The following is a 26953-nucleotide window of genomic DNA, read 5'->3' on the forward strand; positions in this document are numbered from 1 at the left end:
TATCTAAATGGATTTGTGATTACAATTATGTTATCTGAATTAAAAGCAGCAATTAACTAATAACCCTTCCTCCATAAATGTAATAATAAAAGTAAAAATTCTAGAACCATTTTGAATTTTTCATTTTGATGTAAATTATACCAGAAAGTATTGAATTTCTGCAGTTTAATATGAATAATCAGAAAGTAATTAAAGTGTAGAACAATATAACTGAAATGATTAAAATAAAGATAATTATAAAATTATCACATAAATGAGACTGGATCTAGTTTATTCATTTTCTATAATCTCTTCAGCGCTTCAAAGGCATTTATTTCTAAGATGATGACTTTACTTCTCTGGCTAAAGCAACTACTAGGATGTGGTATTCTGATCTTCTTTGAACAGTTGTAACCTTGTAATGCTGAACTCTGTAGTTAGCTGATGGCCAGGAAAACAAAATTCAGTAAATAATACCATTGTAATGAGCTGGTTCTTAAGTAAACTTCAATGGATTTTCTCAAAATCCATAAACAAACAACAGTATAACCTAAATGTTAAGTTGGCAGTTATTGCACAAAAGGACTTCGATGCTTCTAATACTTTTTTAAAACACAAAGCAGAGTTCAGGAAATAGTATTAGTACTAACTGGATGATAGCCACAGTTTAATAGTTTATTAAGCTCTTTTTCAGTAATTGTATTCCTGGAATTCAGATGCTTCCTCTTGGTTTCCAAACTTTGTTTGCCATTATAAATGTGATTTCAATAGAGCTGTCAATTACCTAAGTGCTCATTCTGAATTTTCTTCTTGTATAATGTATTGCCCAAACACTGTTAAATCCTAACAAGTCACTCTTACTTCTAAGACTACAAATGGAGAAAAAAATTAAAAAATCTTATGAAAACATATCAAAATGCTGAATATCTTTGAGGGATGAGTCAAATTAATTTTGAATATGTGTGATAAATAGTAGGAAACCAGTAAATATTTATGAACTGATAAACTACTGTAACAAAAGCTATGGAAAATTGGGACAGTTTTCAGGATGCTTTCTAATTTTTCAATGAAGTCAATCATTTACCTATATGCATTTTTAAATGTTGCTGAGATGATTTTGTTGATGAATTTATGCAAGGCCAAGAACATCATCCAAACCATTTAGTGGCGATTTAAATAAGAGCAATCTTAGTGAAAAAAAAGTCTACCATTCAACCCCTAAAGTCAACTAACTTTTTAAAACTATAGTCTTCCCATTCCTTAGCTATTTCCCTTAACTACTCTCTTTCTTTTGTCATCTGTGGCCTCTGAAGTATTTTTTCATTGCCAAGATAATTTCATATGTTCATGAGCCTAAACTCTTCATTTCCTCAGCTCAGTAAAAACTCGCTCCCAGTGATACTTCTTTCTGAACCCTTTCTATTACAACATGCTCCTTTTTTCACACATGACTACTTCAGAGGCAGGAAAAAATTACTTGCATTTCCTGGTTCTCAACTGCCATTTCTAGTCCACTACACCTTCATCAAAAAACTGTTTAGATTCTGAAGTTCCTGCAGTGAACTTTAAGAAGTGATCCTTAAAGTGTGATCCAGAGACTAGTATTGCTCTGAAACCATTCATTACTGCCATAAAGCTAGTACTAAATTTCAGGGTAAGCAATTAAACATTTTATAGGAATTCAACAGAGCCAATTTTATGGTTGTTGAACCCAATAATAAAAAAATGTATGATTGGATTTTGTATGTATATTATTTTTTACTTCATTTTTTGTTAATTCACTTTTATATTACAAAAGTAGTAGTTCAAACACTTTAGGAAAATTATTTTATAAAGACTTGTCTTTCTTCACAGGTAGTTTCAGAAGAACTGACTTGGATGACTTGCCTTTCATCTGTATCACTGTCATTTACTGATAACCAAGGTTATTTTCCCACATTATTTTAGATTATTTCTTGCCACCATTCGAGACAAAAGCAATGGTCACATATACAACACTGTAGCCTCACAATTTCTTGAACCATTTATTTTAACAAAATTTGCCTTCAAAGAATGCTCACAACCAGTATCTTACTCTCAGGTCTCTTTATTCCTTAATTCTTAACTTGACTCTTAGATCACAACTTTCTATTAATCTCCCATCTTACTTAAAACAGCTCTTTAACAAGAGCACTGTCTTTATTAGTTTAAGATTTCTTTCTGTTGGTGCTAAATCATCTGGTTCACTATTTTGGCAATATCATCATAGGCATCTTCAATTTCCCTATATTAAAAACCCTTCTAATCTCCAATCCAGTGTAAACCCACTACAAAAGAGAGTAAATATTTTCTTCACTTTTACTCTCAAAATTTACTTGAATTATTATTTCCAACCTCACGCTAATTCTCCTTTCATCTAGTCTTATCTACACAAGTTTCCTCGCCTGACAAGTTTCACTCAGTCAGGATTCAAACTTCAACCTTCTGCCTTCTAATTGCAATGAAGAAAGAACATGAAATAATGAATGAAGGACTTTGAACACAAACTTCTTTAAGATTTGTTTTAGCCAGTTTTTGCATCACTGTAACCAAAGTGTATCCGGCAAGAACAACTTGGAAAAGGGAGAGTTTATTTTAGGAGGTCCCAGTCCATAGAAAGCTGATTCCACTGCTCTGGTCCCAAGGTAAAGAACTGCATAATGATCATGAGGGAAAGAGTCCAGTGGAGGAAATCTGCTCAGCCCATGGTGGGGTCAGGAAGTATATATATATATAGAGAGAGACACACACACATACATACACACAACACAGGGAAGAAGAACCCTTCTAGGGTACAACCCCAGTGATCCATCTCCTCTAGCCATACTCCACCTGCCTACAGTTACCACTCAGTCAGTCCATTCAAAGTAGGATGGACTAATTAGGTTCCACCTATCATAATCTAATCATTTCACCTCTGAATATTACTACATTAACAGATGATTTGGGGGACACTTCAGATCCAAATCATAACAAGTTTTATCATCATCATTTTCTGAACAGATCAATAGATTTATCATTCCTATATTTGTTATCTGATTCATTTCCTCCTGCTTTCACTACACATTAAGAATTTTCCCTAGTCCCATCCATATATCTCACACATGGACAGTGAATATCCTGTGTCAATGCTCAAAAAGTGACTACAAAAAGGGAGGGTTTTTAATAAGTTTAAAATGATACAGCCACTTACGTAAAAATTTGTTAATTTCTTTTATAAATACATACATTCCTATTTTATGACTCAGCAATCCTACTCGTAAGCATTTACCCAAGAGAATGAAAACATGTCCACAAAAAGACATGAACAAGAATTCTTAGTTTTAATAGATTAAAAACTATACAAATCTAAATTTCCATCAATAAGAGAATAAATAGCAAATGTAATATTATACGATGAAATATTACTTATAAATAAAATGAAAAATAACTACTGATATACAGAACAACATCTATGAAGTTCTAAAGTAGGTAAAAAAAAAAAAAACTGTAGTTTTAAGAAACTCAGGGAAGTTGCTTAGGGAAGACTGATAGGAAAGGAACATAAATGAGAGAATCTTCTTAGATTATAGAAATGTCCTTTCTTTATGCAGATGTGGTGAAAGGGTATAATCATTTGTTAAGACTTGTTAAATTGACAAATTAATATTTATGTATTTTTATTTGTAGTTGTAAATTTTATCTAACATTAAAATTATGAATAAGTAGTAAATATTAAGTGAAAAACTAAATTTTCAATAATTAAAACCAAAATAACAAAAGAACTCATGAGATTCTTTAATGCCTTTGATTTATATAATTATTGAAAAAGTTCCTAGATAAAATATAATATAAAGGTATATTTTACTATATATTTAACCTACTTTTAATAAGATTATCATAATTTTAAAACCAGACCTGACTAGGTAATATTAATGAGTTAATATGTAACTTTGGAATTTTTTCAAGGGATTATAATACTGAAACAGGCTACCATTAACAATAAAAACCATTTTCCTCTGAATCTTTTCAAGGTTTTGACATTAAATATTTAAATTAATTCTAGGAAGTGGTTTGGAAGTCTGATCTTTTGTGATCCCAGAGCTTAGTATTATGATAGATGAGTCAAGTAGCAATTAATCAAACAAACCTGTATGCAAATGTAAAAGCACAGCCACAGAGTCATTTTCAAAAGAGTGAAGAGCTTGATATATTGTGTTATGAATGCAAGTTTTATGTAAAAGTGTACTGACACTTGGACTAAAGATAAGTACCTTGTTTAATGGCTTTTCATTTCTCCTGCAATATTTGTGGAAGCACATCCGATAACTTTACTAGCTATTTCATTACATGTACTTGTGTTTCTGAGGATAAAATTTAGTGTAAATATAACCATTAAAATGGTAACTGAAATTTTTTCTTATGAGATACTAAAGAAATGAAACCATTGCAATTTGAATTTTTGTGAGATGAAAATTTATTAAACTATCAAGTAGAACAAAATTTTAGTTCCCTTTATAAAATCCCATCTTTATTTATTTTTTTCCATTTGTAAATTTGTGATATTTTATGTAATTTGCACATATGAGCAATCAGAGTATATATTAAAACATACAGCTCCCTTCTTCTTTAACAAGAATAAAATTTTAATATAACCTCCAAGTACTCTGGACATTAGGAACTTCATATGGGATAAATCAGGAATTTGCACCACATCTGCTGGGCCAGTATTCCATCTATAGAATAAAGATGCTTTCATGCCAAAAATCTTTATAAATTCTCCAATATTTAGTGATTTCTACTAATTATCAAATGTGTTAATAATGGGTTAGTGGCTCAAGTTCCCATTTCTTGCAAACTTGTCCAACTTGCCATCAACCATTATAGGAAGACACTGCCTCTTCTAGAAAGGCAGAATAGATCTACTATTATGTTAAATGAAACCACCACTGGGAAAAAAACCTGATATAATGTACTCAACATTGTGTGTATGTGTGTGTGTGTGTGTGTGTGTGTGTACATAACAGATACTTGTTTTGTTTTATAGTGCTGGAGATCAAATCTAGGGCCTTGTGCATGCCAGACAAGCACTCTATTACTGCACTAAACTCCTAGCCCTGTTATATTTTTTAACAAGTGATGTTTGTAATGCTAGTTAACACTAATTCTTAGGGAAATAACTTCAGTTTTTGATATCTTTAGCATTTTGACAGCAATACTATAGGTGGAGCTTTAGAAGTGATTTAACGAAAAGCCTGACCATCAGCTAACTGAATGACTCAGGGATTAATACAGTGACAGAACAGCAGAAATTCTAGATCTATCTAAAAAAATATTTAAAAATTGAGTTATTATAATAATCAGCTAATAGGACATCAAAAATGTGTGGCTGGGTGCAGTGGTGCATGAGTGTAATCCCAGTGGCTGGGAAAGCAGAGGTAGAAGGATCGAGAGTTCAAAGCAGCCTCAGCAAAAGTGAAGTGCTAAGCAACTCAGTGAGACCCTGTCTCTTAATAAAATAAAAAATAGGACTGAGAATGTGGCTCAGTGAACCCTTAAGTTCAATCACTGGTACCTGCTCCCACCCCAAAATATGTGGGATGCAGCTAAAGCAGTGTTTAAAGAAAAATTATAGTTTCCATGAAATAAAGAATCATTTGGAAGACTTGGTACTAATATCCCAATCTTCTTTAACTGACCTTTAGAGTCCATTCAGTTTCCATTAAGCAATATCAGATTTTTTTAGTGGATAATGACAAGCTGAACAATAACAGTATAGCTAAGAGAATACTGAAGAAAAATAACAAAGCTAGATCCTTACATTATTACAAATTATGATTTAACTTAAGCTCTATCACAAGTACTTAACTGCACTGTAAGAATAACAAACTTCACCAATGGAACAGAAGAAAGTCCAGAGACAGACTAACATATATACAGTCATCTGAACTATTATATTTATTACAAGGGCTGCACTGTAATTCACTGGGACAGGTAGGAGGCGAAACAATTTTTAGCACACATGGTGCTCCATCAAGTCAAATGGTCATCCACAGGAGGAAAATGAAATACTTTGATCATACAGAAACTCAGTGCATTAAATGTAAGGGTAAAAAGATAAACTAGATTTAATTGAAATTAAAAGATTTTGCTATCAAAAGATAGCATTAAAAGAATAAAAATTCAAGTCACCAATTGTACAAATATTTTTATCAAAACTGTACAAACCAGTAAAAAAAGACAAACAACCAAATTTAATAATGGGCCAAAACCTTGAATAGCTACTTCACAAAAATGAATTATTAAAATGGCATTTAAATATTTGAAAAGGTTCTCAACATCATTAGTCATGAGGGAAACACAATTTAAAGCCCAAAGGAAATATGAAGAGTGATGGAAATTAAAATAAATAATGATACTAGGTATTAATGCTCACAACTGAAGCAACTCTGTTACATTGCTCGTGCAATGGGAAAATGTTTGGCATACCCTAAATCTATTATTCTTAACTAATCTTCTTTGAACATGTATGAAGAAATTAATGCTTATGCCCAATAAAAGACATACCCAAGAACATCCTGAGAATTTCGTACATAATCAGTTCCAAACAGAAATAATCTAAATTTGAGAGATCCATTGAATATGTACATAAGTCATGGTATACTCACATAGAACAAAACAATGAGAAAGATAAATTACTGGAAACCAATAACACACATCAACATACAGATACAAAACAATTTATAACATGATTTCTTTTATATGAAGTTTAAAAATATGCAAAATGACCAATGGGGATAAAAGTAAGAATGAGTACCTTTGCTAAGGGACTCTGCCTAGAAGAGAAATTATGGAGCCTTCTGGAGTACTAGAAATACATCTTGATCTGGGTGCTGCTTATCTGGCTACATACATATGTAAAAATTCATTATATCCTTCACTTGGTATTTGTTTAGTTTACAGTAAGTTATTACCTCCATACCTGCTGAAATCTTCTTCAAAAAAAGCACTTTCTGTATTAGTAGAAAACTAAAATTCCATGAGTTCCACACCGCATAGAGAATAAAGTCTAAATTTAGCATTTTATTCACTGAAAGTTCCCTTGAATTAAAATTCAAAATAATATGCTTAAATACATTTTTTCTACAAATTCTATTTGGAAATGTACATTTATTTAAAAATGTTTGTATTTGTTGAATCATTATTTTCACTCCTGGGAACTTTCCCCAAGGAAAAAAACATGGATGCATGTAAAAATTAGCTACAAAAATGTCCTGGTTATCAAAACAGAAAACATATAAATGGTCTTCCAAAGGGCAGATGAGTTTAACAAATCTTAATAGTCTTAAAATTATAAGACTGGGGCTGGGGATATAGCTCAGTTGGTACAGTGCTTGACCCGAAAGCACAAGGCCCTGGGTTCAATCCCCAGCACCAAAAAAAAAAAAAAAAAAAAAAAAAAATATATATATATATATATATATGACTGGAAAATTATAAAATGCAAGTGAAAAATCAAGTGCATTCCCTATAATATACACAGAAAAAAGACAACCTGTACATGAAGATTTCTAAGTATTGAGTTTATAAGGACACTTTTTTTCATTACTTTTGCTTATATGCATACTTTCTAAAGTTGACAATACCTTCAAAATGTTGTAAAAATTTTATAAGAAAAAATAAGAGTACAATTGGTGGAATGTTAATAATACATTTTAGCAAGAGGGACTGGAAAAAAAAACACATAAGCAAATAATCGTATGACAGGAAGGTAAATTAACAAATTAATGGTAAAAATCAATAAAAATTTTAGAAGCACTATACTGAAGGATGTTAAACAAGCTTTCTAAAAAATGAAACCCAATGTTATTATTTATTTTTGAGTATGATGTTTCCGTCAAACTTCTAATAACAATTCATCATTCTGCCTCTATTATATGCTATTCATTATGCTAATTATAATAATTAAAAAATGAAGGAAACCGAGAAAAAGAGAGTTTAAGACATTAGGTCATCTGATTATTTCCCCTGCTAAAGTGGAATGTTAACTTTTTATTAGTTTATGCATACTCCTAGATCTCAATCTGCTTCTTCATAGTGACTTTTGGTCGCATACAATATCAAGTGAGAAATTCATAACCAGGCCAGGAATGTTCTAGCATGGACTAAATATGTGTCATTACATTAACTTCTGGAATTTTAATTTATGAACTTGTTATATTAATAAGAAATTCTTTACAATTTTAAAATTATTCATAACTTTTCCTCACGCTCTCTTACCTTTACCACTTCTCGGTCTGGCTTGTTGACTGTGTGGGAGTAATACTCAACTTTCTTTCTATAGATCCATATGAAAGTTATACAGAATGACCCTAATTATTACGATACCTTCAAAGTCTTTATTTTAAATGTTTTTTTTTCTCTTGATTATAAATCATTTCAGCACTCTTGAGACAAACAATTACTTGATAAACCAAGAACTCCAATACATGGACTTACCCTGCTTTTACTGTCCAGGATTTTTTCTTTTGTGACACCTTACTCACCTTGGTTCCTTTTGTATCACTCATCACTCCTCTTCACACAAGGGAGAGTCCTTGGTACACAGCTGAGATGACTCCCTGGCCCCTTCACCCATTAAAACTGCAACCTCAATTAAATTGAGTATCTACAATGCAACACTACACTCAAGATCTGAATGTTTCTAGAAGCAATCATGCAAATTTCCTCATGGGTTTTCCTAACTCATTACACCAACTCTGAAATGTGCATTCAGTTCTACCTAGTGATTCTACTTTCCTTTAGTTATATTCATTTTCATAGAAACCAAGACAACAATTTCAAAGTGTCTCTACTTTATAAATTTTTAGCACCAGACACTAAACACATCACACTGAAAATCTAAACATTTTCATTTGAGAAAAGGATGGACACATCAACCTCATTTTTCTACCACTAAATTTATCAACTTACTAGCATCCATGTCCATCCATGTTCTTCATATACCTCTATTACAATGAAAGTAATTTCCCTCTTCTTAACAAAAGGCAACTCTTTATTTTTGGCTATGTTCTAGAACCTACTTATCTACTTTCAATCTAATTATCTACTCCAGGACTCACTACTGCAATTAGCTTTTCTTTCCTGAAAACATCACCTTTCCTTCCTCCTTTGTTTATCAATACAACTACATGCTCTAGAATCTCACAATAGAAAAAAGAAAAAAGAAATCCTAAGATACCATGAGCCTCCTTTCCATCTAATACCACTTTTTCTACCTCTGTGACAGGAAGGAAAAACGTTCTATATGTTCGCTCTTTCTACTGGTCACCCTAATCTTACTTTCATTTGGAAATGCTATATGTTGCTTTCTCTGACACTCTTGTAAGTTGCCTTTTACCTCATTTGACATTCTTAACTTTCCTCCATCAGCTCCTCCTCCTTTTCCAACTACAAACATTGGCACTCCACAGAGCTTGGTCTTGGGTGCTCTTTCTTCTCAATGACCTTTTTCTAGTTTATGTAGTACCACAGCTTTAATTAGCTATGTGCTGATGGGCCCAATAGTTAACTGTCTGCTCAGTGTTTCCGTTTGAATTTTAAATAATCATTTCAACTATTCAAGAGAGAGTTTAATTCCCTTCCCCAAATCACAAAAGAGAATATATCTACATTGTTCAATCCCAAACACAGGAGTCAGCTACAACTCTTCCTGGCCCCTTGTGTCCAAATCCAGTCTATTATCAAGTCATGTTCATTGCAAAATACTTCCCAAATGTGTCCACTTCTATAGATCTATATCTGTTCATCTAAGCAATTATTGGTCTTATTTTGTGCTTACACTATTTCATCAGCTTTTTTTTTCAATATCTTCTACATTTTGATAAAATTTCTGCTCCTGGCCATGACCTACAATGTCACACAGAATTTTCTACTGCCTACGACCTTGGTCTAATCCCTTGCCATTCTTCCTTGCTCAATGGAATTTAACTGGATATAAGTTTGATGCATTTGCATCACTGCCTTAAGTATATGCCCATACTCAGAGCATTGTTGAGTTCTTCATTTCTGATGGAATATTCTTTCTACAGCTCTTTACCGTGCTAGACCCTTCTCCCTTTTCAAGTCTTAGGTGAGCTATTCACCTTAACAGAAGCCTGTGTGATCATCCTAGCAGTCCTATCAACTGCAGTCATTTATTACCTTTTTATTTTCATCATACCACTACTGTAAAGTAATTTATTATTTGTTGGTTTGCTATCTATATTTCTATATTATAATGTAAGTTTCACAGGAATAGGAACCTTTTATATTTGTATCATTTTTGAGTTCCCAGCACAAGGCTCATATTAGGTACTAAACAAAATGTGGGTGCATGAGTATTCACTAACTTCTTTTAGTTTACCATATCTTAAAATAGATCTAAAATGATCTATTTGTTCATTAGTTTTACAAAGTTAAAGAAATGAAAGTTTTCAGCTCTGTTCTCTAATTCCAGGTATTTCTACAATTTTAATATAATACACAAGCATAAATAAGCCCATTTTACAAGTTCTAGAATCTTTTACAAAATTCTAATCTAAAGACAAATGTCAGATTTCCACATCTAGATAGGACAGAATCATTTGTGGCAGACCAACACTCTAGTCATGAACTAGAAAAGCCAGAATAAAGACAAAAGTCATCAGAGTAAAGGCACAAAGGGATGTGGTTGCAATAATAACTTGAATGGCTAAGATCCTGAAGGGGGGTTAACTAGAGAGAGATAATTTGAAATCTGCACTCATTGTTTTTTTCCCCAGAGTTTTGCACATTCTAAGTATGGCCAAGGAACTGAGAAATCAGACTGTCTAGGCAGAGAACTCCTTCTGGAGGGCAGAGAAACCATCCAAGCTTTTTAGTTAGGTAGGACTAAAGTGACAAGATTAGAGCAATAGAAGATTTCTCCAGAGTATTACAATGCTGAGGAGACAATACTGACAGGATCTGGGGAGTAGGATCCTCATGAATACTAAGCTGTCAGTTTGGAAGGACTCATCTAAAGTACAAGGGTGAATCACAAGCAGACTAAGACTTACCAAAACTTCCACCCCAGTCTCCAAGGGAGATAATAAAGATTTTTGTACAGTGATAGAAATAAACTTATAGGAAACATTTTATCAAGTAAGAGAAAAAAGGAACAATTGGCTGTGACAGCCTTACTCATGTGGAAAAAGATGTGAATTAGAGCTGTGTGTGGTGGTACATGCCTGTAATACCAGCATCTTGGGAAGCTGAGTGAGGCAGGAGGATCACAAGTTGAAGGTCAACCTCAGCAACTTAACAAAGGTGGGGACATGCATGAACTCATTGTGGATGAGAGGTATCTTGAAGTCAGAGTTTTAGAAAAGTGAGCTAGAAAGATAGGTGGAGTTCAGAAAGCAGGATGCTTGAAACAGATGAGTAATGAACAAGAATAGGATATGACCACAGACTACATGGTAGAAGTGTATACTGGTGGAAGAAGAGAAATTCTAGGAAATGAGAGACTGGCACGTTGCAAGGATCATCTATATAGATATTTAATTCACCAAGAAATATGAAAGGGGTAGGTTGAAGAGAAAGAGAAACAGATCTTAAAATCTTCATGAAACAAGGGAAATGACAGAGGAATATGTACCTAACTGTGACAAGATTACATACTGGGCAGTGTTTTCTGACACATAAGTTTCAAAGCTGTAGTAGTTTAGGAAGGAAAAAGAAATAATGATCTAAAAATGCTATAAGGAATTAGCCTCCAGGGAGGAAAAAGGTTTGAGTTAGAGCAGGAAGATTCAAGTTGTGCTCAGAAAAGAATATGCTAATAATTTGACCCATTTAACAATGTTTATTAAATGGTACCAAACTAGGCATTGGGAATAAAACAGTAATAAAGACAGTCCTCAAAAAAACTGCACCTTGAACAAGAAGTCTCATATAAAAGTGATTAGAGAATATAATTAAATTTTAATAACAAATTAACATGCTATAAAACAAGTTTAGTTTTACTAAAAAAGATGATGCATTAAACTTTATAAAGAAATGAGGATGGATATTTTGGACAGTGGTAGAGGAAATTATGTAAATATTTTAATATATCTAATCATGTGGTATTAACTTTAAAAACTAAAGTGAATTAAGAATATTTGGGCAAGAATCACCTTTTAATGGCTAGAAAAAGAGGGGAAAATGGTAAGTATACGCTTTTTCAGATACATGCAGAGTTACCTGAGACAAAGCAGCATCCCGTTCTTCTATGACTGCATTCATTTCTTCGGCAGTTATTCTCTTTTTACATTCCTTGGTCTTGTAGATTCTATCCACAATTATAGCTCCATTCTTCTGAATAGCTATCCCTGTGTCTGCATTGTTTATTCTGTTCAGTAATTCCTGTAATGTCTACCAACACCATTATATGTTAGTCAGACATGAAGTTTTAATATATTTTATTTAATATAGGGTTTTAATTAATAGGCACATGTGAATTGTAAATTGACTGAGTGAAGTTATTGAATTTTCATATTGCAGCAAAGATGTACATTATTAGTGTGTCAATTCTTCTTTTTCCCACATCTTAGTTCTTGAAACCCACTCAATTGAACTTAAGCCTCTAAGATATAAGACTGACATCAAGAAATCTCCTCAGAGAATGGCTTACCATGTCATTTTCTTCAGGGTTAATATTTTCTAGCCTAGAAAAAAGGGACACAGAAAGCCTGATCAGTAGCATTTCCTTAGTGCAGCAAAATGAGTTCGCTTTTTAAATCTTTAGAACCTCAAGTAATTTCATTCGACTAGTCTTTAGAGTCAACCATGACACTGAACATATTAAAGTGCCACCTGCTCGACTCCATCTTTCAATAATGCTCTATATCTTCTGCACTGACTTCAGACTGTTAAGTTATTAATGTTTACTGCTATATATGACTACAAGGATCAATTGTTCATATGTGCTTAGATGAAGAAAGTTCCCCAGTGATAGAAGTACTCATTCTTATCATTATATTTATTCCTGGACTTCAATTCTTAACAGAAACTGTATTTCCTCTTTTGTGGATGCCATCACAAGTAAAACAAAGCAAGTATTTTTATTTCAAAGTTTAACTATGTTCCCTCAAAAACAGTGACAAATAATTACACTAACTTTGACCTGAAAATCTCTTGCTGCTATCTATTTGTTACAACAAATCCACTATATAGACATGCTGACCAAAATTGGGCCACATTTTAAGAATGCTGTTTTCTCTTTTTTATATTATATAAGGAATCATTCAGTTTAAAGATAAAGAAAATAAATTGGTTCCCCTCATAAATACATTGTCTCAAAAGAGGCATGGTGTTTACAGAAATGCTTGTAATGTTGATGAACTGAAGGAATGACTGAAAGGAAACAAGTTCTAAATGACACACATTAGAAAATTTCTAAAATATAATCTAGGTAACCAATAAATTGGGCAAATTAAAAGATAATCTGCAATGGGTATTAGTGAAATGATAATAGATTCTAGAAACAATCTCAATTATTTAAAAATTATGATAAAAAGTTTAGATAATCAAGTTCCTGTTTTCTTAAGATCTGCCCCCTTTCCAATTTCTGTATTCCTATGATTTAATATTTACTATACAGGATCCTGGGCACATGAATTTAGAATTCAGATTTTAAATAATTGGTATGACTGTACCTAAAAGTACATACTATAATTTTTCACTGCTGGTAAATTAATTTGAACTGCTTTTGATGAGTCTAGTGTGCTAAGTCTCACAGGCAGTGCATGAGTGAGCACAGTTAACCACCTAGCGTTTGGATCTCAATCAACAGTATACTAGGAAAAACTTAAAAGCATTTGATAAATATGTCACAAAATTGTTGTGAACTCCACAACTAGATGAACTCACTGCACTCAAAGACAAGGCAGTGATTTTAAAACACAGCATCTTATGAGGAAAAAATATATAAACATATTAAAAAGCAACATATAAAAATCTCACTCTACATACACAAATAGTATAACAGGAAGGCATCAGAGTAATTTTGAATTATATATAACAGTGAATTTCAAACTACTGAAACCTGCTTGAATTCACATTTCCAGAAGAGCAAATACTCTTGTCTTTTATCTTTTTTCCCTCCAAAATAAATCAAGTTTTCAACAATGTTACTTAACAAAGCTTGTTCTATAAGAATCGTGAAGATAAGCATTTTTTTTTATTCAACTAAATAGCAGAAAAGTATGGTAATAAAATCCTTACATTTATTTGTGGTCACAGTATAAGTATTCGGAATCTGTCAGTAGCATTTAACCATTAGCTGTTGGATGGCTAAATATGATTTTTAAGGGAGTCAAATGTCATGGGAAATATTCATCTTAATATTATGCTTTTAAAAATGAAATCAGACTGAGACCTAATTATGGCAGATTCCAAATAAAATCCAATTAAATGTTTACAAATTTTATAAAAAATTACTTCTATTAAACTTGATAATTTTAATGTGAACAGATACATGACAAACCTTAGAATGGTAGATTCCTAGGAACAGTAAAATTAGTAATGAAAGCAATAAATCTCCATTTTTAGTTTCAAAAAATTAAATAGATCCAGGAAGAAAGTAATAATGTAAATAGGTCACAAAATTTGTATATACCAAATAATCAGCACAATAAAAACTGTATGGAATTTCTACATAATACTTGTAAGTTGCCTTTAGACATTGTAATGTGAAAAAACATTAATGAGGGGCAGATGAACAGTTCAAATGTTTTAAATTAACATCTCTCAACAGGAAAGACTAATGTTTTAATATTAGTATTTATTCTAATATTAAAATTACCTAATAATTTTCTAAAATTGAAATCAAATCCCAGGCATGTGAACTTGGCATTCAAACTTAAAATAATTTGTGTAATTTCCTCTGAAAGTACATAAGATATAATGACTTGTCATTAGCTGATAAATTAATTGGAACTATTTTTGATAGAGTCTACTATGCTAGCTGACAGAGCATGAGTGAACAGTCAACCACTTAGCATTTGGATCTCTATCTCATTTTATTATTATTCTTTCTAATTGATATAAGTATACTGATAAATGGTCAAGAGAAAAAGCTTTAACAAAAAATGTAAAGGATAATTGGTGATTTGAAAATTTGCATTGACACATGTAACTCTAAGTACAAACTTGATCTAGAAAAGGAAAAGCTGATACTTATAATTTATAAGTATAGCTAATACTTATATTTTATTCATATTTTCTAAATCTCAAGGAGTATCTATCATAGATATTGAAAATTGATTACATCATAATTTAATCTATTAGATCACACAGAGCAGAGATCAGTGAACATTCCATAAAGGGCCAGATAATAACATAGGTTTTGTCTATGTTTACTGTCATTGTTACTAAACTGTCTCTATAGTGTAAAACCATCTATAAACATATATATGAATGGGTGTGGTTGGGTTTTAATAAAACTTTATTTACAAAAATAGGAGGTGGGCTGCATTTGCATCATAGGTTCTTACTTTGCCCGTCCTTGATAGATTTACTGTAAAAGAAGACCAGATCTTTGATGTTGGTAGAGTAAGTGCTAATTCAGTATACTGTATATTGGCATAATTTTCTGAGCTCATTCATTCAACATCTAGTTAAAGATCAAGAATTAACAAAATTAATTTTCAGAAAATTAAATACAGGCCTACAATAACTATATCACTTACTACATCACTTAATAAAACACAAACTTTAGATAACCCACCTTTTTAAAAAAGAGAAAATTTGGAACAGCTATATAAGGCCTTTAATTTTCTACAAAAGATAACTCTGGGGTACTATGCTTTACTGGCAGCATGTACAGCATACAACAATTTATTGGTTTAGTAAAGATTAAAATTAATAGATGGTGTTATATAAGATATAGCTGACCAATTACAAATAATAATTCATTAATATGAGATTTACAATTAGATGAAATACTCTCAACCTTTTGTAAACTCTTAATTATGCCTACTACAGTTTAACTTGGCAGTCATGATAATTAGTAAGAATTTTGCTGAAGTAAATGTACATGGGCTCAAGTTTCAATTGATTTCCTATATCATGCAAATTCTAATTGACAACCTTGCACTCTAAATGAAACCATCCATGAAATGTCACATTTCTTGATTTATTCCTAAATCAGTCAATATCACCTTCTTCCTTTCTAAAGCCACATTCTCTGTTTCCAATGTGCAAAGCATAATATTGACCTCAAATGATAAAGAACTAGTGATCAGCTAACCAGAAATTTTTGACTTGTTTGCTTTTATGCTCATTTTTTACTGTGTCACATCTGGTATGTTTAAAAAAATTAACAATAACAGAGACTAAAAAAAGATATTATCTCAAAAGTTTTGAGTTTACCTATGAAAACATGTAAAGTATTTAAATAAAAATCATTTTAACTTGAATTCTTTTTCTTTTTCCCTACTTGGAAAGAGAAGAAAAACATTGATAATTCAAGAGGTAAGGGAAAGCAGAAAGGTGTCAGAATAAGACTAGGCTGACACTACAACAGAGAGACAAAAGAAAGTCATAAGTGGCAAGGAGATCAGAGAAAAAAGAAGGAACTTGAAGATTACAGGAAGCAGGATACAGGGAATTAAAAAAGAAAACCAATACTTTATATAATTTCATCCTATATTCAATGCCTCCAAATATGTCTCATAGTTAAGCAATAAATTCATAGTTATGAATTTGTTCTATATTATTAAGGATTCAGTCTAAAATGTACTCTTGAAGGTTCAGAATCTATACATAGTTAAGGAGAAAGAAACCTCCACATTACCATCTGACACAAAGCTGACATTTTATTCTTTTCTGTTGTTTTTGCATGGTCTGTATAGCCTTCGCTGACACCCACCCACCTGCACCCCTAGACTATGATACAGTAGAAGCCCCTCTTATAAACTTTCTAGAAATCAATAATTCATTTTATCAGTTAATACTGTTTTAAGTATTAGTATTAACTCTTTTGATGATAGCCCTAACTAAATTGGACCATAATGATGTGTCCCAGCAACTAGCACTGTATCTGACATAGTATATATTCTATAAATATTTATTAACTAGATTAATTAATATAAAGAAAAGGCTTGGGTTTGTTTTCCTTTTTCCCATTCCCATTCCTCCCTAACACTAATGCTACAAAGAGAGAAATAAAAAAAGGCTCTCCCTCAAGGAATGCTAATTTCAATATACGGTAATAAAAAGTATAGCAAATAAATATACAAATTAAAATACATGCAATGGAAAGAAAAATGAGGAAAGGGCAGGGTCTATTTAAATACACTGGCTAAAGAGAATGAACAAAACTAAGAGATCAATTTAATAGGGATTCTGAGGAAGAGTTTTGGCTTGTATATGTAGGCAGATGGTTGTGTCACTGATCAGGATAGGGGATTAAGGAGAAGGATCAGGTTTTAAGAGTGAATTAATAAGTTTCATTTTGGATATGCTAAGTTTGAGTTGCCTGGATAAATCTGAGGTAGACAATACCAATAATGTGACTTGATTGACTTTGAGTCTTTGGCCAAGTAGCTCTAAGTTTTAATTTACAAAGCATGAATATCATCTACCTCAAAAGAGTTGTGATACTTTATGAAAAATGGATTTGTTATATTTGGGGAGTAAATTTGATTTTTTAAAAAGCAACAAAAATCTATTCAGAAACAAACTTCATAAACAAAATGGGTGATCAATCTAACAAAATCTATAGACATAGCTATATTATAACAATACTATTTAGCAGTTGATAAATTGAACATAACAGCACTCTTCTAAAAAAGAGATCTAAATTTTAATTGTTTTTACTGAAACATAATATTTTTACATATTTATGGGTGGAGTACAGTATGATAATTTTATACATGTATATAAAAGGTAATTATCAAAGTGGAGCAATATTCCTCTAATGTCAATAATTTCCATGTGCCTTAGATTTCAATAAGTACACTTCTGAAAAATTCTATAAAGTATTCACTTTGAAAGGTATGTGTAAAAACATTTGATTCCAGTCAAGATTTCTGCAATTATAAATAAACCAATTCTATATATATGGAAAAGCAAAGGTACTAGAGTAGCCCAAAGAATTCTGTAATAAAAGAACAAAATTCAAGGACTGACATCTGATTCCAAAATCTAATATAAAGATTCCATAATCAAGAATACATAATATTGACAAAGGGGTAGACATAGACATAAATCAAGGGAACTAAATATCAAGTTCACAAAATAACTCCAAAATGGCCAATTTAGAAATCTAATAGAAAAATGATAGCCTTTTCAAAAAATGGTAGTGGAATAAATGAATGTCTGCAAACAACAGGAAAAGTACAAAGGAACTCTACATGTCCTTTATACCATCCAAATGTATATCACACATTCCACAAAAATTAACCACAAATAAATCACTGCCCTATGTGTGAAACACAAAAAACTTGTAGAAGCAACACAGGAGAAAATCAACATTTCCATTTGGAAATGGAAAGTGTGACTTTCCATTTGGCAATGAGTTTTAGAGGCAATATCAAAAACACAAACCATGAAAAAAAACTAAAAATCGAATAATAAGAAAGGTCTTCTTAAAATTTAAAAGTTGTGTTTTGCCAAAACTACTGTACAGAGACTCAAATAACTAATTCATGGACTGAAAGAAAATATTTGCAAACGACATATCTGTAAAAGGACTTATTATCCAGAATATAAATAACTCTTTAAATATGAAAAAAATACAATTTAAAAATTGCAACCAAATATCTGAATAGACATGTAACCAAAGAACATATTTTAATTTGTCATCAGAGAAATACAAATTTAAATGCTGACATACCTGTACACACATATTAGACTCTAAGGCTAACATTTAAAATAGGAAACAAAACAAAAGCAACAATTCCAAACTCTGGTATGGATGCAGGGCAACAGGAACTCTAATTCATTGCTGGTGGGAATGAAAAATGGTTCAGCTACTCTGCAAGGGGGGTTGACAGTTTCTTACAATTTTAATATACATTTAAAATACAACCTTGCAATTGTGCAACCAGGTTTACTCAAGTGATTTAAAAATGTTATGTCCAGATGGAAACTTGTATGCAAATGTATAGCAAACTTTATTCAAAATCACCCAAACTGGAGGCAACCAAGATATTCTTTACATAGGTGAACAGATAAGCAAATTGTGATACATCTACACAATGGAATACTGTCAAACAACAACAACAACAAAAAGGATAACAGGTCAGTAGGGAGATTGGGGAGTCAGTGGTTCCCACGGGTTTGACTGAAGAAAGCTTTGGGGATATTTGAATGGAAGAATTAATGTGCATCCATGACACCATGCTTTTATCAAAACTCATACAACTTTATAGCACAGAGGAAACATTAATAAATGCATATAAAAATAAATCAACAGGATAAAGGATCCTAACACAGCATGCAGACTATCATAAAAGAGTCTAAGTACATTACAAAAATATGGCATAAACTTACTGAAAGAGGTGGGGGTTGAGGAAGAAACTGACCTAAGTCTATAAACTGTAAGACTAAAGAAACTGCAAGAAATACACTCTCACTGGTAAAACTGTTTTTCATGGAGACAGGGGTTTATGATCTAGAAAGAGGCATAATGGATATTTGGAGTTGAATAAATAAATTGGATGCTATTTGGTGGGAGCCACATTTCTCACTGTTGAGAGAGAAATTATAGATGAGCAAGAGGAGAAGGCTAGAATGAACTGTGTCATACTGGATTAGAATTAAGGACATATCAGTATGAATTTATATTTATATAGACAGGCACACAAAAAAATGGAGATATATTATGTATAAAGCAGCATATATACAGATACATTTCCTACTTTGATGAGAGGGACAGAAAGTAGTCATACTTCAACAAGTATGGACATACCCTGGCATCTAGATCTTGGTTTCTAATAACATTTTCCAATAAACAGAACTAGAGCTACGTGGAGCAATGGCTGATTCTATAAGTTCCTAAAGAAGATGACCCTTGAACATCTTATAAATGCTAGAAAGTAATGAATCAGACATTATTATCCTATGTGCATATATGATTACAAGACCCATGTAACTCTATATTATGTACAACCAGAAGAATGAGAAGTGACACTCCATTTAAGTATGATGTGTCAAAATGCATTCTACTATGATGTATAAACTAATTAGAACAAATTTTAAAAATTTTAAAAATTAAAAAAAAGTGTCCAAAAATGAAAAGGATGGGGACATATGAATGGGATATAGGGGCTCACCTGAAGAGCTTCCAATGGTCAAATATGGAATAATCCAAATAAGAAAATCAATAATGTGGTATTAGATTATAATAGAAAATATTAAATGACTATCCATGAGTTCATACTGAGTGAATAAATGAGTGAATAAATAAATAAAAAGAGACAAATCTCCTTTACTGAGGAATGATAAATAATTTATGTAGATATTCTCTCTTGTAGGAAGTTATGCTAATCAGCTTTCGATTACTAAAACAAATAGTTGAGATAATCAACTTATAAAGAAAATGGGCTTATTTTAGCAGTATGAAATTTGGAGGTATAAATCCATGATCAGTTGGCCCCATTTCTTTGGCCTTATAGTGAGAAAGCATATCTTGGAGGAAGTGTGGTGTGGAGAAAAGCTGTTCACCTCATGACAAGAAACAACTGAGAGAGAGGAAGGGGCCATTGTCCCACTATCCCCGCTTCAAGGCCACACCCCTCAAAGATGTGAAGAACTTTTACTAGGCTTCACTTATTGGAGGTTCTAATATTTCCCAATAGTGTCAATATGTACAACAGTCATTAAAATATGAGTTTTGGGGGCACAGTCCAGATCCAAACTATGGCATAAGTAAAACCCAAATATCTCTTGTCCTTATTCTTGAGTATGGGCTGTAACTAAGCATTATGCTTCCAAAAAGTAGATTATGAAAAAGGGACAGGAAGTAACTTTGCAGTGAAGAAATCTGGCACATCCTGCCTTGGGTCAGATGGTCAAGGTTTACATTACTGGTAGTAAGTCCTGTTGATAGACTCTAACCTTGAAATGATAAAATAAGAATAGCATTCACTTCTGTGATCTTTATCCTCAAAACGTATAACCTCAGTTTAACCATAAGAAAAAGTATAGAAAAAGTATAGAAAAGATCAAATTGAGAGACATGTTGAAAAATACTTGACTAGCAATCCCCCAAACTATCAAGACCATCAAAAAAAGAAGAAAATGTGAGAAAATGTCACACACCAGGGCAGGCTAAGGAAGTATAACAACTAAATGTAATAAAAACATAAACATAAAATAAATCACAAAAATGACTTTAGGGTAAAATTGGTAAAATCTGAAAAAAGCAAGGAGTTTAGTTAATGATTGTATAATAATGTTGAATTCTATCCTATGACAAACATATTATAGTAATGTAAAATATGTACAACAGGGAAACTAGATGAGGTTTATATCTGGCAACTTTTCTGAAAATCAAAAATGATTCTGAAATTAAAAGTTTATTAAAACATTGGAGATACACGTGAAGATGGCATATGGAATTCTGAACACATACAACCACAAGAACAGAAAATAAGAATGAATCAGACATCAAAGGAAATATGATATCAAGTAGTAATTTTTTAAAGTAGGGAGGGGATAGAATGTGGACAAATGAAAATTTTGGCTAGGTTCACTGAATTTTACCTATGGCAATAAGTATTGGGAAAAGACAGCTCCTGAGAATATTCAGTAATATTATTTTACAGCTTGGACATAATCTCAGAATGAGTTGAACAGACAGTCCAAAAAAAAGGAAAATAAATCCTTCCCAAGTAGATGCCTGTATTAATGAAGAATCTGTATAGAGGAAGCTAGTAGAATCAGAATTGGCCATTTTTTATTACAATGGTAAAATAAATAAAAGTCCAGAAGTAATCGAGAGATACACAAGAACAGATAGCATGAACCCTTGATGAACATTAAAATCCATATTTAGAATTCATAAACTCCAACAAAAGGGGCATACAGATCTAGCAAAGCCTTTCCAACTTCCATCCACACCCCACTGCCCAAAGGTAAAACAGAATGGAAGAAAGAGAACAATACCTAGCCCAGAAACTACAACTCAGAGGAGGCAAATATGTCAGAAATTAGATGAAATATTTGTCAAGAAAAATCCAACTGTACCATATCAGAACAAAACAAAATTCTTGATAGAACTTCTTATTTTAAGCATAAGCAAGATAAAAGAATATTTCATTTACATATATACCTCAACACATCACAATAAAAAAGAAAATAAAAATCGAGTTGCTTTATGAATGTTTGTCCTCTCTCAAACTCACACTGAATTTGAATTTTCATTGATACAGTATTAAGAGGTAGAACTTTGCACAGGTGATTTGGCCACCAGGGCTCCACCCTCTTTAGATACAATCAAAAAATCCAATTCTAGGGGCTACAGTTGTAGTTCAGTGGCAGAGCACTTGCCTAGCATGTGTGAGGTCCTGGGTTCAATCCTTAGCACCACATAAAAAAGTTAGATAAAGGTATTGTGTCCATCTACAATTTAAAAAAATTAAAATTAAAATAAATCCAGTTCTATAATGGGGGCCTCAGCTCCCTTTTGCCTCTGCTTTCCCTTCTACCTTCTACCCTGAAATGGCTCATCGAGGAGGCCCATGCCAGAAGCTGGCATTGATTTTGGACTTACTTGCGTCTAGAATTCAAAGACAATAAATTTCTGTTCATTATAAATTACCCAGTCTTAGTTACTCTGCTATACCACAGCACACATTAACACATAAGGAAACAAAATTTTCCTACTAGTGGTTTGCATTTCAAAGGAATATAAAAAGACTATGCATTCCATAAAGTTCTCAAAGAAGATATTAAAATAACAGTGAAATAAAAAGGGAAAAAACTATTTGAAAATGAAATTCAGTACCTGGGGGTTCCCCACAATAAAAAAATCAGGTATAAAAATGCCATCTATGATCAATGTTCCAGTAATGACTATCTAATCCTATTAAATACAAAATTATGATTAAACAAAAAGAGTCCCTTTGGCTATAAAACTGAATACAATTTTTACAAATATTTTAAAAGAATATTAATGAAGAAAGAAAAGGGAAAGAGTTTAAAAATGCAATTCTTTATTTCATACTTGAGTCAAATTGTATTAGTCATGGTTCTCTAGAGGAACACAATCAACAGGAAGTATGATTATTAAAAGGGAATTTATTAGATTGGCTTAAATGACCAGAAGCTGGATAGTCCACAACGACTGTGTGTAGGCAAGAAAGCTGGAAGAACCAGTAGCTTTGAAGTCCAAGAGGCAAAAGCCCCAGAACAAGAAGGATCAACATTGCTACCCTAGTCCAAGAACAAGGCTTCTGGAAACTACCTGGAGAATCAATGACACAGTCCCCTTTGGAAGAATGAAGAAATGAGAGTGCAATATCCTCAGACAATTGAAGCAGCAATCAAGAACCTGTTCAAGAAGAGCTGAGCTTACATCTGCATCTGCTTCCTTGTTCTTCCAACTTTTATTCCATACAAGTCACAATCCTATTGGGTGGTGCTGCCCATGCTTAGGGAGGGTCTCCACTTCAGCTCATCATTCCACATTCCAATCATTCCTAGGCATGCCCTCACTGACACACCCAGAAGCCTCTTAATCATTGGCATCTCTTAATCCAATCAAGTTAACAATTCAATTAACTATTACACAAATGATACTGTTTGACATATTGCACAAAAAAAATTTTGATGAGTCTTAAGTCTCTTTTCCTAAAATTAGAAGGTTTTTTTTTTTATGGAATTAATATTTCTTATTGAAAGAACACATTCTATGATTCCATTTTCTTCAGGTTCACTTTGACTATTATTCTTATATTCAAATACACAGCACTTGGGATGAGCCAGGTATTTTCAGATATTTACTAAGTCATTTAGTCATCAGAAGAGCTTGTGTAAGATGGGTCTTGTTTTATTCATTTTGTAGGTAAAAAAACTGAGTCCCAGTGACTCTGAGTAATTTGCCCATGGCTATACAGCTAGGAAGCAGCATAGCCAAAATTCAAAGATAGATTATGGGTCTAGAATCTATCCTCTTAGCCTGTACCCTACACTGGCTCTCAAATAAAACAATATGTACTGAATGGAATCAATATGCCAAAAAGATACCTGCATTCCCATGCTTACTACAGATTATTCACATTAGCTATTTAACCAAAGTGTCCATCAGCATATAAATGGATAATATGGTATTTTTATACAATGGGATATCACCCAGCTTGCATTAGTCAGTTTTCTGTTACCATGACGAAATAATGGTGACTCAACTATAAAGGGTGACTTTTGGCTCAAGGTTTCAGAGGTTTCAATTCATGACCACTTGGTCCTATTGCTTTTGGGTCTGTGGACAATACTTCATGGTGGGGAGTAAGAGGTAATCTTTTCACCTTATGGTGGCTTGGGAGCAAAGACAAAGAAAAAGGGGCTGGGTCCCAATATCCCTTTCGAGGGCACCTCCATAGTGACCTTACTACATTAGGCCCCACATTAAAGGTTTCACCACTTCTTAATAAAACCACAGGTTGGTAATTAAGCCTTTAACATGTGGGACATTCAAGATGCAAACTCTAGCAGAGAGATATGGAAAGAAAGGCAGGAAGGCAAGAAGGAAGAAAAGAAGGAAGGAAGGGGAAAGAAAAGAGAGGAAGGAAAAGAAAGTTGAGAAGGAAGAACGAAAAAAGGAATGCCATCATTTGTGGCAAAATGGATGGAACTGGAGGACATTAAGTTAAGTGAAATAAGTCAGGCACTAAGAGACATATACTACATATTCTTACTCAAATATGGAAGCTATATTTTTCTGTTACTGTGGTGCAAGGAGTCATGAGCAACAAAGTCTCTCATGACACCCCATACGAGGTGGTGTGGGAAGTCCTGCACAGGAACCAGCACAAGTGCTGCAAATATCTGGAAATGATGGAGCTGCAGATCAGCTTGAAGAGATATGATCCGGAGAAGGACAGGTGCTTCTCGGGTTTAAGTCTACTCTTCACCCTAGGTTCTCTGTATGTGTCTTGGGGGACCAGCAGCACTGTGATAAGGCCAAGGCTGTGGATATCCCCCACACGGACATGGAGGTGCTGAAGAAACTCAACAAGAATAAGAAGTTGGTCAAGAAGCTGGCCAATAAGTATGATGCCTTTTTGGCCTCAGAGTCTTTGATCATGCAGATTCCATGAATCCTAGGCCCAGGTCTAAATAAGGCTGGCAAATTCCCTTCTCTGCTAACACAAAATGAAAACATGGTGGCTAAGTTGATGAGGTGAAATCTACAATCAAGTTTCAGATGAAGAAGGTGCTGTATCTGGCTATTACTGTTGGTCATGTGAAGATGACAGATGATGAACTTTTGCATAACATCCACCTGGCTGTCAACTTCCTGGTGTCACTGCTCGTTAGGTCTTTATACATTAAGAACACCATGGGCAAGCCCCAGCATCTGTATTAAGGCATATCCTAATAAATCCTAGTGCTATCAAAAAAAATGTGGAAGCTAAAATGTTCATCTCAAATTAGGAGTGGAATAGTGATTATGTAGTGGGAATGCTGGATAGAGGGGGTTTGGATAACAGTACCAAAATACAGTCAGAAAGAAGAAAATAATTCTAGTGTTCTATAGCATAGTAGGATGATTATAGTTAATAGATAAGATATTATCTACTCTGTGAAGAACTAGAAGAGCTTGACAACTCCAAACATTAAAAAATGATAAGGAGATAAAATGCTAATTATCTTGATTTGATCAGTACATTCTGTATATATGTGTTGAATGATCATATTATACCCCATAAATATGTGTAATTATTATGTGCCAATTAAAAAATATGAAAACTTAAAAGATGGTTATTTTGGAGTAGAAAGTGTAAAATTTAAGTAATTTATTTGCATTTTTCTATGAATTTAAATGTTTAATAATGAGTCTCTATCAATCTTTAAAAAAATGAAATCATTAATCAAAAAAATTATATTAACTAAATCACAATCTGAACATTTTTCAGTGTTAATTATTTGTGAATTTGTGTCTTCCTAATGAACTATGTTTTAATTAGTATGTTACTGATCCTTCAAAGCGCTTAGCATAACATTGGACAAAATAAACAAGACATAAGTGTATTCCTTGATCATTATTAATATTAGGTTATTGTATTCTATCTAACTTACAGGTAACATTTTTCTAGAAGCACTTTCCTTAGATTAGCATCATTTGTACCATCTGGTAAAATCTCAAGTCCCATCCCAGACCTTGTGAATAAGAACCTGCATTCTAATCAGATGCTCCAAGACAACAGATTGAACACTAAAATTTGAAAAGTACTTATTTCTAGGATATTATTTTTCTAAATGTCATATCCATAATTTGCCTATTAAATTCACATGGGTTATAAAAAATAGATTTTTAGGCTCTACCCTATTCCAAGAATCACAACAGTTTAAAAGTAACAGCTAAAAGAACAAAGGTAAAAGGTAATGAAGTAAAGGAATAGGTATATTAAACAGAGATTAGTGAAAGAACCCTGGTAAATGAAATAATATTATCAAGAAAGCAATAATAAGAGGAGATAATGAGAAGGAAAAAGGAGTCAAATGGGAAAGCAGGGTAAGGACACTGATGAGAGAAACTATGAAGCAGTAAAGTGACTGTACTGAGAGTAACATATACTTCAATTTAAAAAAATAAACTCTCACCCTGATAGGCAAACCACTAGCATGCCAAAGGTTTTAGAAAAGATTGTGGGGACATGCAATATTCTAATGTAACAATAACAAATCAGCAATAATTTGAATAGGCAATCATCACGTAATGCACACATTTTATAAACGTTCCTAATATCATATATAATTTTAA

At 32.7% G+C, this 26953-nt stretch overlaps 1 protein-coding gene and 1 pseudogene across 16 annotated transcripts in view; one reads left to right on the plus strand and one right to left on the minus strand.

Annotated features, from left to right (window-relative positions):
* The window catches only part of MIPOL1 (mirror-image polydactyly 1), a 326832-nt gene that overhangs the window by 181337 nt on the left and 118542 nt on the right, over window positions 1-26953 (minus strand). For all 15 annotated transcript variants that reach the window (XR_013760621.1, XM_079120134.1, XM_079120138.1 and 12 more), the window contains 2 exons: window positions 12653-12686; window positions 12223-12393 (listed from right to left, as the gene is read on the minus strand). Coding sequence is in view for 14 of the 15 variants with exons in the window: in XM_079120134.1 (XP_078976260.1) it covers window positions 12223-12393; window positions 12653-12686 (205 nt within the window). In the remaining variant the exon portion in view is untranslated. The remainder of the gene's footprint in view (window positions 1-12222; window positions 12394-12652; window positions 12687-26953) is intronic.
* Window positions 18539-26937, plus strand: LOC306649487 (large ribosomal subunit protein uL1-like; annotated as a pseudogene). The gene has a single exon. The product of its transcript is annotated as a large ribosomal subunit protein uL1-like (transcript).

The sequence above is a fragment of the Sciurus vulgaris genome (genome assembly GCF_902686455.1).
Source record: "Sciurus vulgaris genome assembly, chromosome: 2".
Taxonomy (NCBI): domain Eukaryota; kingdom Metazoa; phylum Chordata; class Mammalia; order Rodentia; family Sciuridae; genus Sciurus; species Sciurus vulgaris.